This window comes from Stegostoma tigrinum, chromosome 34, assembly GCF_030684315.1.
Source record: "Stegostoma tigrinum isolate sSteTig4 chromosome 34, sSteTig4.hap1, whole genome shotgun sequence".
NCBI lineage: Eukaryota > Metazoa > Chordata > Chondrichthyes > Orectolobiformes > Stegostomatidae > Stegostoma > Stegostoma tigrinum.
This window is the reverse complement of record NC_081387.1, coordinates 21,510,649-21,523,111: the sequence shown is the minus strand read 5'-3', so window position 1 is coordinate 21,523,111 and position 12,463 is coordinate 21,510,649. Positions and strand designations below refer to the sequence as shown.

At 43.7% G+C, this 12,463-nt stretch overlaps 1 protein-coding gene across 1 annotated transcript; it reads left to right on the top strand.

Annotated features, from left to right (window-relative positions):
• Window positions 1-605: 605 nt before the first annotated feature.
• Window positions 606-8,767, top strand: LOC125446532 (zinc-binding protein A33-like). Its single transcript, XM_048520168.2, has 6 exons — window positions 606-1,241; window positions 1,339-1,434; window positions 1,529-1,762; window positions 2,549-2,571; window positions 2,653-2,768; window positions 7,427-8,767. Exons 1-6 carry the CDS (start codon window positions 831-833, stop codon window positions 7,975-7,977), a joined length of 1,431 nt encoding a protein of 476 aa, XP_048376125.1. The 5' UTR covers window positions 606-830; the 3' UTR covers window positions 7,978-8,767.
• Window positions 8,768-12,463: the final 3,696 nt, after the last annotated feature.

Below are 12,463 nucleotides of genomic sequence, written 5' to 3'. Positions count from 1 at the left end.
CCAGAAGAGGTGGTGGGAGCGGGAATATTAAAGACTTTTAAGCGGCACCTAGATGGGAGCACAAATAGGGAGAGAATAGAGGGATACGGATATTGGTACATTTGTTTTTAGATTAATTAGGGCGTGGTGGTCGGCACAGGCTTGGAAGGCCGAAAGGCCTGTCCCTGTGCTGTACTTTTTCATCTGTTCATTTGTGAATTTGTCCTGGTTGCGAATTGCGCTTGATAAGTTGCTGTTTGAGAAAGCCTTCTGTGATGATGTGTTGGCTTCATTCCACCAGTCCTGACACTTCAAACAGTATTTGTAAACTTTCAAGCCTTGTCAGAGTTGCACGCCCTTATTGGCTGTCCGCCAAAAAAAAACAGCATCAAAGTTGCTTTTTCTCTTTGAAACATTCTGCTGCTGTAAAACGACTTCTTGGCGATTAAGTCACCTCAAATTTGAAGGAGAGCGACTACATTCCCGAATAATGGTTGCTGAATCAGTTTAATTCAACTCATTTTACCAGCGATACTGTAATCAGCCAAAATTTCGGTCTGCAGAAAACTGCAATGTTAATTGTCTCCGCCTATTTCCGTCTCCCATTTCCTTCTCAGTCCCTTCCACACAGCCACGGCCTTTTGCCTCTTATGATTTGACTACTGTTCCAGGCTGTTTTGTCTCGCTTCTCCGTGCACTATCGACTGGACATTTTAGTGAACTCGGATGTGGTGTGGTACTTTCATGAGACGTGCGGTCAGCATAATTGCGAAATCGTTGAACAGAAAGTATTCTGCGGCTCTCGCACTAAAACTGAAAGCAATTTGAACGAGGAAGTTCAGCGTGTGAAGATGGCTTCCAGACAGCAGGGCGACAGTTGGACGTCGGAGACAATTTGTTCAATTTGTCTTGATTTCTTCACCGATCCGGTAATGCTAGAGTGTGGACACAACTTCTGCCGCTACTGTATATTCCGGTGTTGGGAAAATAAAGACATAAACTTATGCCCGGAATGTCGGGAGAGAATTCTCGAAAAGAACCTGAAGGTTAATCGGGCCTTAGCGAATCTGGCCGAGAAAGCTCGACTGGTGAAGCAGAATCAGAAAGAGATAAAAACTAAACGTGACTGTGCAGAACACCGGGAAGGTCTGAAGCTGTTTTGTGAAACTGACAAAAAATTGATCTGCTTCATTTGCAGAGATTCAAGGGAACATAAATCGCATAATTTCTTGCCGATTAAAGAAGCTGTTGAAATCTATAAGGTAGATGAAGAGCGGATTTTTTTTTTAAATCGTTGATTGTCTTGCCACATCTTCAGAGGCAAAAGTGTTTATTCTGCAATTTTCTCTCCCAATCTAGAGTCAGTTGAAATCTTGTACGGATAACCTCAAAATGATGAAATCAGAGGTTTTAGAAAGGGAACTGCAACAGAAAGGGAAGATTTACGAAATTAGGGTAAGATCTCCATTTGATGATTACCTAAGATATTGATTAGCTTTGTTCCCTTTATCGCAGAGCCTTAAATTGCGTTTGACGTTTCATTTGATAGGAACAGGCAAATAGGCTGCAGACTCTTATTATGTCCGAGTTCACTAAAATGCATCAGATTCTCACGGAGAAAGAACAGCGTTTACTCAGAGAACTCAGGGAAGAGGAAAGGAGGATTCGAGAACAAATGGAGAAAAACCTTTTAGGGATTCAGGATAACTTAAAATACATTCAAGACTCCCTCACTCTGCTTCAGAAACAAATGGAGGAGGAAGACGAGCTGGAATTTCTGAAGGTGAGGGAGTACATTGTGGGTCCATTCAACAAAAGGTCGCGCAGGCACAGAATATCTGGTTTAAAAAAATGAAATTAATGCTGATTTCCAAAGAAATAATTAATTAAGGTGCAACAAAATCGAGCGGACAGCATTAGACTAATCCTATTTTTGTCATTGAACTAAATGCTTGGACCCCTCACAGAATCTCGCAATATCACGCATTAATTTGTGGCCATATCGATATTTAATGTAAATCTGTATTGTCCACGTTTATTTACCTCCCAGAACTTATATTACAATCTAATAATAATTGCACCAGAAAGGTATTGGCTAATGCAGTGTGGCACCATGTTTATTATTGAGACAAATATTGACCTCAAATCAGACTTTTAAGTTAAAATCCTCACCCGCAAAGGCACCACATTTTCTCAACCCGTTTGGAAAAAGCCCAATTTCCAAAGCTTCACTGCCTCTCCGTTTATAAAATTATTGTGCAATTTTCATCCTTCTCAATGTGTGCATTCAAGGTCTTCACACGTTCTTACATAATGAATTCTCACTTTCTATACCAGTCATCTGTACTCTTTGTGTAACTGATCCTCAAAAACATTCTATCATCCTGGCACACGTAAGCGGCCTTATTTCATACATATTGTTCTTTCTTGCTGTTTCTTTTGAAGGATGCCACTTCACCCCTCCCTGCATCAACTTTCCTCTGTCATGTGCCTGAGGATTTCCCCTATCTGTTTATGTCTTATTGACTCTTGTTGCCAACCTCTCACGGACTGCACTTTTTTTTTTCAGGAGGAGGTTTGTCGGAAAGGAAGGTAGGAATTTCTGAAATACTTGGTAGAATAATGCTTGGAAATATTTTTAGCCAAGTAATAACAACTATGCAATACTAACAGGGTTGGTGAGGAACGTCAGATCCTGTCAGTGGTAGATCTTACCTTACCCACCATAAAGTTCGATCGTCTTCTGCAGTACACAACGTGGAGAAAAATGATAGACTCCATTAACCCAGGTAAGACTCTTACTTTGTTTGTCTGATTTATAAATAAAAATAACAAAGATCAACACAGATACAATGTTTAATGGTCACTACTGCTTATGTGGAGTCACGAATTCAATGGCTTTTGCACAGAATGAGGAAGTGCTGAAATTCACATGATTTTAAACTTCAACAAAAGAAGATATCTTATGGTTAAATACCATTACAGAATGGGCACTCAGGCAGCCATGGACTTAAATACATTCTTTTGTTACGGATTTGATCACAACATGTTGGAATTGCTGCTTGGGCCAGCATTTATTGCAGGGAACTAATTACCCTTTGGAAGGTGGTAGAGAGCTTCTTTTCTGAGCCTCTGCAGTCTATACGATCTTAGTACAACCACAGGGCTGCTGGAGACTGAATTCCAAGATTTTGACCCAGTTATAATGTAGGCATTATAATAGTGTTCCAAGTATGATTGGTATCTGATTTTAAACGTTTATTAAAACATTTTTAAAAATCTAAAATACGAGCAAAATTAAGCAATTCGGACCATTGAGTTTTCTTGCCTATTCAATAATACCATGGCTGAACCTCTTCATTAATGCAATACTCCCACACTCTCCATATACCATTTTGACACGATCCAGAAGTCTACTTTTTCTGAAATATATTCAGTGACTTGGCGTCCACAGCATTATGTGGCAGTGAATTACAAAGTTCCCTCAGGGAGGAGCGAATGTAAGTTCTTCTCATCTCAGTCTGAAATGATCTATCCTGAATCCTGGGATAGTGACTCGTTGCTTTAGGTATCCAAGTGAAGGGAATCTCATCCTTGTGTTTCATCTGTTCAGAACTGCCACACTTTCACAAAATTCAATGAGTTCTCTCGTATTTTTAAAATACAGTGAATGCAGGCCCAATATCTCCACATACAATAAACATGCGAGTTTTTATGAACTCCCTCTGTGGCAAGTATTGCATGAGAAGTCCGAACCGTGGTCACACCAAAGATCAGAGATAATGGGAACTGCAGATGGTGGTGAATCCGAGATAACAAAGTGGAGAACTGGATGAACACAGCAGGCCAAGGCTGTGTTCATCCAGCTCCACACTTTGTTATCTTGCATTGCCTTTGGAACCGATTTCACAAACTAGAACTAAACCTCTACGTAGGTTCCCATTTAGTCTCTGACCAAGATTGATTTATTCACTAAATAAAAACCAAAAGAACTGCGGATGCTGTAAATCAGGAACAAAAACAAAGTTGCTGGAAAAGCTCAGCAGGTCTGGCAGCATCTGTGGAGGAGAAAACAGTTAACGTTTCGGGTCCCTTCCTCAGAATGATTTATTCACTTCTCGCTTCACAGTTTTAACCAATATTTCCACTGGTTAAATATTATATTCCACGTTTCATTGTTTTAATTTGTATTTTCTTTGTGTATTATTCTCTGTTATGAGCTAGGCCTAGCCACAAAGGCCCTGGGTCTTCTATTCCAGGGTTTGAGTTTTCTGCTGCTGTAGATAGGTGTTCAAAAAAGAATGTCGTGTCGGAGATAACAAGGTGTAGAGCTGGATGAACACAGCAGGCCAGGCAGCATCAGAGGAGCAGGAAGGCTGACGCTTCGGGCCTAGACACTTCTCGGCCCGAAACGTCAGTCTTCCTGCTCCTCTGATGCTGCTTGGCCTGCTGTGTTCATCCAGCTCTACACCTTGTTATGTCAAGTGTCAAAGGCAGGTTGTCTCCATTGCAGTACACAACTTCCATACTCAATTTTTTTGTTATTTTGTGCTTTTGCCTCTGTTCTTTTCAGTGGTTGAATCTTTGCTCCTGTGTTCCTCCAACATTAGGACTGCACTGTTCTAAATCGGAGGATGGAGGTGGGGGGAAGTAAAAGTGGACAGGAAAGGAGATGTAGAATAAACTGCAGCGAATTATCTGCTCGTTCCCTGCCATGCTGGATGTACATTTGAGATAATGGGAACTGCAGATGCTGGAGAATCCAAGATAATGAAATGTGAGGCTGGATGAACACAGCAGGCCAAGCAGCATCTCAGGAGCACAAAAGCTGACGTTTCGGGCCTAGACCCTTCATCAGAGAGGGGGATGGGGTGAGGGTTCTGGAATAAATAGGGAGAGAGGGGGAGGCGGACCGAAGATGGAGAATAAAGAAGATAGGTGGAGAGAGTATAGGTGGGGAGGTAGGGAGGGGATAGTCCAGTCCAGGGAAGACGAACAGGTCAAGGAGGTGGGATGAGGTTAGTAGGTAGGAGATGGGGGTGCGGCTTGGGGTGTGAGGAAGCGATGGCTGAGAGGAAGAACAGGTTAGGGAGGCAGAGACAGGTTGGACTGGTTTTGGGATGCAGTGGGTGGGGGGGAAGAGCTGGGCTGGTTGTGTGGTGCAGTGGGGGGAGGGGACGAACTGGGCTGGTTTAGGGATGCGGTGGGGGAAGGGGAGATTTTGAAGCTGGTGAAGTCCACATTGATACCATTAGGCTGCAGGGTTCCCAAGCGGAATATGAGTTGCTGTTCCTGCAACCTTCAGGTTACATCATTGTGGCACTGCAGGAGGCCCACGATGGACATGTCATCTAAAGAATGGGAGGGGGAGTGGAAATGGTTTGCGACTGGGAGGTGCAGTTGTTTGTTGTGAACCAAGCGGAGGTGTTCTGCAAAGCTACCTCTACATTGGGGAAACCAAGCGGAGGCTTGGGGACTGCTTTGCAGAACACCTCCGCTCAGTTCGCAACAAACAACTGCACCTCCCAGTAGCAAACCATTTCCACTCCCCCTCCCATTCTTTAGATGACATGTCCATCATGTGCCGCCTGCAGTGCCACAATGATGCAACCTGAAGGTTGCAGGAACAGCAACTCATATTCCGCTTGGAACCCTGCAGCCTAATGGTATCAATGTGGACTTCACCAGCTTCAAAAACTCCCCTTCCCCCACCGCATCCCTAAACCAGCCCAGTTCATACCCTCCCCCCACTGCACCACACAACCAGCCCAGCTCTTCCCCTCCACCCACTGCACCCCAAAACCAGTCCAACCTGCCTCTGCCTCCCTAACCTGTTCTTCCTCTCAGCCATCCCTTCCTCCCACCCCAAGCCACACCCCCATCTCCTACCTTCTAACCTCATCCCACCTCCTTGACCTGTTCGTCTTCCCTGGACTGACCTATCCCCTCCCTACCTCCCCACCTATACTCTCTCCACCTATCTTCTTTTCTCTCCATCTTCGGTCCGCCTCCCCCTCTCTCCCTATTTATTCCAGAACCCTCACCCCATCCCCCTCTCTGATGAAGGGTCTAGGCCCGAAACGTCAGCTTTTGTGTTCCTGAGATGCTGCTTGGCCTGCTGTGTTCATCCAGCCTCACATTTCATTATCCTGGATGTACATTTCCTTTGATTTCAATGTTACAAAATAGTTGTTGCCCCAAAAGTGGATCCGCAAAAGAAATTCCATATGATTTGGGCCCCGACCCTATGGTAATTACACGTCTGGTTATTCCTTAATTCAGTTCTCGCACTCAACTCCTTCGAATTCAAGGTACCTTGATCCACAGTAAACTTCAGAGCTCCGAACATTCATAAACTCCGGAGCTTTGCTCCTTCATACGGTTGACGTCTGGACAAAACTTAATTTACATCCAAATTACCTTTGGGCTTCCGGGTAATCTTATTTGATTTTCTCTCCAAGACACAAATCTAAATTAAGCGACTTCATTGATGCAGAACTACTGTGCACTCATATCTTCTTCCTGTCTTCCATGTTAGCTCATGTAGTAAATGGTTTTCTCAGGTCTTATCCAAATTATTTTCAAATCCACTGATATAAAACTGTCCATTACATATACCCAGGATAATAAAATGTGAGGCTGGATGAACACAGCAGGCCCAGCAGCATCTCAGGAGCACAAAAGCTGACGTTTCGGGCCTAGAGCCTTCATCAGATGAAGGGTCTAGGCCCGAAACGTCAGCTTTTGTGCTCCTGAGATGCTGCTGGGCCTGCTGTGTTCATCCAGCCTCACATTTTATTATCTTGGATTCTCCAGCATCTGCAGTTCCCATTATCACCATTACATATACCCAGCCGTGATCCCTATGATCGACACTTGGTTTAGAGCTAATCCTCATCAAACGGCTCTCAAACCCGAAACTATAATACCCATTCTCCAGCAGTTGGTGTTTTTGTCATCCTTTCACTAGCTCCCTCTGTAATAGAAATCAGACGAGAGAAAACTGCGGTCATGTGCCGGTTTCAGGGCTACGGGAAGGACCGATGTCTAATCTCGAGTTTCCTTTCGGAAAGGATTGATAAATTTTCCTCAGCTGGAATACGGCACTCCATGCTGGGAATTACACATTTACGAAGATAGCAAGTCATTAGAAACTGTGTGATGGAAATTTATCAGGATTATATCAAGAATGGGGTTCTTCAGTTCGATGGAGTGATTGGAGAAACAGAAATTGCTTTCCATCCGGCAGGGAATATTGAGCAGGGAAGGGTTGGAGATGCGGTTAGTGGTTGAACAGAGGAATGTGGACATTTTGAGTGAATAGACCGCAGACTTCCTTCGCGCTCGTGCCTCAAGTGACTGCAAAATACAGGAATATAAACCAAGCATTTCAGTAAGTGAACACAAGGACCAAGTTACTGACAGTGTTTCTTTGATAATCCCCCAGCTCCTGCTTCTGTGACCCTGGATCCGAATACAGCGAATCCTTGGCTCGTTCTGTCTGAGGACCGGACCAGCGTGAGACTCGGAGGAATTCGAAGGCAGCTCCCTGACACCCCGACGCGTTTTGATCAGTACGCCTGCGTCCTGGGAGCGGAGGGATTCACTTCGGGGAAGCATTATTGGGAAGTGAGGGTTGGCAATAAAACAGAGTGGCGTTTGGGAGTGGCCCAAGAATCCATCAACAGGAAAAGGGGATTCAACCTAAGATCCGACTCTGGCTGCTGGCTCGTGTGGCTGAAACCAAGGAAAGGATACGTAGCCGGTACCTCTCCCTCTGAGACCAGCCTCACTTCAGCTGCGAAACCCCGGAAAATCGGGGTTTACCTGGACTATGAGGGTGGACAGGTGTCATTTTACAATGCGGACAACATGTCCCACCTCTACACTTTCACCCACACTTTCACTGAGAGGGTCTTTCCCATCTACTTTCCGGGTCTGAACATCGACTGCAAAAACGCAGCACCTCTGATAATCTGCGGTGCCAGTGATCACTAGAAAGGCTGCCTCACATTATGTCACCATGTCCTACAGGGGTCATCGGCCTCGAGCAGAAGTCGGGCATTTGGACCAATTGTCACCTGAGTTTGCTGCATTCACAAATGTCTACAATTGGTGAGATTTATATTCTTAGTCAGCATCATGAAAGAGAGTTGTAGCAACTGCGCCAAAGATGCAGTTAATTTCAAAGCTAATTTGAAAATCTCAAAAGTATCGTCAATCAATGAGGGCGGAAACAACGGAGAATCGCAACTGAGCAAAAAAGAAACATTAATGGAGCACGATAATTAAAGTTTAAGAGTGCTAGGAAGAACTGTTAGGTTGTGAGAGAACACAAAGAGGCTTTAACGACTCAGGAAACTCATTATCTCACCCAAATAGTAGGAGCTGCCGATGCTGGAGAATCTGAGATAACACGGTGTGAAGCTGGATGAACACAGCAGGCCAAGCAGCATCAGAGGAGCAGGAAAGTTTGACGTTTCGGATCGGGACCCTTCTTCAGAAAGAAGGGTCTTCATTATGTCACCGCAGTTTTACAATATCCCATGAAAGTGAAGAGGAGAAGGGGAACCAGATAGGAATTAAATTACAACGGAGTAGATGGGATTATTGGCGATAAGTCAAAAACAAGATGTTGAAAATTAACAGAAAGCTCATACCTGTGGAGAGTTTGGGCAAAGATTCTGTAAAAACATTTTATTTTTAATATGTAGATGAATGTACTGTCCCTGGCTCTGACTCGTACAACGACCCTGTGAATGTAAATATTAAAGAGGAGTGTTCCATCGCTCAAGATTTTAAGTGTTCCTGTATGATCTTGCTGACAAATCGCTGCCCCCCACCCCCCCACCCCCCCCCCCCCCCACACACACACACAAACACGAGTGGTTACAATCTGTCAATGATGGATTTTCAACCTTAAACAGCCGGTGGCCAAAGCCAAGACAACAAGCACATCAGCCATAGAACGTCAGCGTGTTGCTGCTGATACTGAAGGATAGTTTCATCAGATTAATGACATATTTACCCTACTTTTGAGAGCAGGAAACGTTCCCTGAATATCAGGAAGATCAAAGTCCTTTACCGAATAGGTCAAACGCAGTAATATTAGAGCAGGAGAGGTGCATTCCCATACAAGGTAGAAAAATCACATTCAGATTTCCCACTGTATTGAAAGAGGAAGAAAGTAAAACAGAAATGGGAAAACGCGCATAGGACAAGTATAAATTTAGTAATATATTTATGAACCAGGTTGAAAAAGGAGGTTCTCAGGAGGTGAAAAATCAATTGAGGAAAGCTAAGACAGAAGATTAGAAAGGTCTGGTCGTTAACAAAACATAAAATGCAAAACCCATCAACAAATAAACATTAGTGCCATTTTCAGGGGATGAATCAAATTATTCATACCGACTGCCATCCTGCATTCACCATCCATCACCTTTCACTTCCTTTGCAATTCATGCGACAGCTCCGTTGGTTGAGGATGAACTTTGTAAAAGTTCTTGAAGCAAGACGCAAATAGTAAAAGAAAACCTTGCTAATGGCTTCACTTCCAATTTAACTGAGACCAGAATCTTTACTTCATTTCTCTTTCTCTTTTTCTAAAAAAAAGGTGTTAGAAATATTTGTGACCAATTGCTCGTCAGCAGAAAAGTTGCGCTGCTGTAATTCCTTTCAAACGTAGTAATGCAGTATTATCTTTCGCCTGTGAGCAACATAATAAGCAGGAAAGTCACTGGGTCCATGCGGTTCACAGCTAATTCTACCCGGCCAATTTCTCTCGACAGTAGCCTGTCAATTTGTTTCTTATCTCCTCCTCCTTTTACTACGCGAAAGTGCAGAATTAGGTTCAACCACGATCTGGAACCACATTACCCAACACAAAGCAAGCTTTACCACTAGCACTGTAGTGAAGACTATCCTGGCTCAAAGAGCTTTACAAGATAATGTGCCAGGAGGATCACGGGCATATATCAAAATGAAGTGTCAATCCGGTGAAGCTATAACACAGATTTAATTACATGGCAAACAGTTGAGAATGCATACTTTGGACAGAGTAAAGTGACCCCGTGATCAATCAATCAAATCTTAGCTTTGCAGTTCAGCATATCCAGTCGTGAAAGGTGATGGTTAAATAAACAGTTCACTGCAGGGTGATACCCACACATACGCCATTATTAATCATGAGGGAGCCTTGCCGTGAGTGCAAGTAATAAGGCTGAAGCATTTGTACCCATTTTCAACTGCACAGTCCAACTGGAAAATTCATCTCTGTTTCTGCCTGAAATCTCTAAAAAATAAGAAAAAAGGCTGAATCCACTACTGTCAATACTCAGATATTTGCCATTGATCCGAAAATTAACTGGGCACACCACATAGATTTAATATAATGTGGAAGCACATGATTCGGCTCATTGAGTCCACATCGAACCTCTAAACAGCATCCTACCCAAACCCACCCAATTGCTGTAATCTTAAATTTCCCATGGCTAGCCCATCCCTGGACACTATGGTCAATTTAACATGGCAGCTTCACCTGATCTGCACATTTTTGGACAGTGGGAGGAAAAAGCACCTGGAGAAAACCCACATAGACACGGGGAGAACGTGCAAACTCCACACAGACAGTCGCACGAGGGTAATATTGAACCTGGGTCCCCGGCGCTGCGAGGCTGCCATGCTATACACCGAGCCACCATGCCACCCTAATAAATACTGTGGTTGCGAGAAAAGTTAGAAATGATTTCTGTGGAGTTTTCTGTCACTTCAGTGCTCTTGAAACCTCTTTACCTTTTGCAAGAAACAAACCAGGAGTGTGATAAAATAGTCTCCATTTGCCTGGATGAGTGGCGATCCAACAACACTCAGAGACTCTGTACCATTCAGAACACAGTAACTTGCACAGTTTCCTTCTACTTTTGCAAAATACTGCAGATTCTCCGTCATGTTGATAAATTTAAATTTTCCCGTCCTAAGCAAATTCTTTGCACCATGAAAAAGGTCCAATCCTTTTCTAGCTCCATTAGCCCCAGATCGTATTAAGAACTTTCACTGTCTATCTGGAACTTCGGATCAACCAGGCTCCGTATTTCACTATCTCCACCGATTGTACCTGTGTTGAAAATCTTTTCCTCAACTGCCTTCACTTCCGCCAAATCATTGTTCTGGGGATTCACATCGGTCATAACAATATTTGCCCTTCTGTGGGATATTTGATACATTCTTAGTTCCATTTCCTCTCAGATCTCACTTCGTTACCAGAGCCATTTCATGCTCTTGCGCTGAACTGGAAAATGTAATCAATTCTTATGCAATGGCGATATATTTTCCAAATCGATGTGCAGAATGTGCCTCTTTTGACTGAGGATCACCCCAAATGTAATATGAATATTCTGCCAGGAAGAGTCAGAAGAGCACTTTGTAACATGATAAACTTTGCATTGAGAATGACTAAGACATGGAAAGGGTTATATGAGAGTGCAGTGGTAGCCAACTCCGTCAAGAGTTGAATAGTTACCAGAAGAAATTATTTATGCACTGCTGTGGTGAAAGGCAGGAGAATAAGTCCTGTCAGTTACAGAGAGACCACACAAACTGTTTGGCCTTATTTGAGCGGTGACAATTCGACTTCAGCCTCTTTTAGCATCTCAGCCCTTCCCAGAAACTTAATCCACAAGATTCCCATCACAAAGACAATTCGTACATGCGAGAATGAAGGAAAAATGCTATACATAGCAAGGCCCCACCTCGAGATGATATGTTGAATGGCCACATAATTGTTATTCGCTGGTATTGGTTTAGGAAGGAATGTTGGCCAAGACACGGGAAGGAACTCCCCTACTCCTCTTTACCGTGTGTTAATAAAAAGTACCCAGGAGCCTTAGTTATGTAACAGTCACTTGATGCATTACGTCTGCAGGAGGGCAGAGCTGCCACCCGTAAGAAAACCGGTGTGGTAAGAAGTGTAAAACTATAAAACTCTGGTTAGACCACACTTGGAATATTGCGTTCATTTCTAGTCACCTCGTTATAGGAAATATGTGGAAGCTTTAGAGATGGTGCACAGGAGAATTAGCAGGATGCTGCCTGTATGTAGGGCAGGTCTTATGAGGAAAAGTTGAGGGAGCCAGGGCTTTTCTCAGTGGACTGAAGAAGGATCAGAGGTGACTTGATAGAGTTGTTCAAGGTGCTGACAGACATAGATAGAGTGGATAGTCAGGGACTTTTTCTCAGGGCGGAAATGACTATTACGAGGGGGCATAATTTTAAGGTGATTGGAGGAAGGTTCTTCACACAGAGAGTGGTGGGCATGTGGAATGCGCTGCCGGCAGTGATAGTGGAGTCAGATACTTTAGAGACTTTTAAGCGACTCTTGGACAGGCACAGAGAGGATAATAAAATGTATGTTATGCAGGGTAGATTGATCTTAGGAGGATAATAGGTCAGCACAAAACCGTGGGCCGAAGGGCCTATACTACGCTGT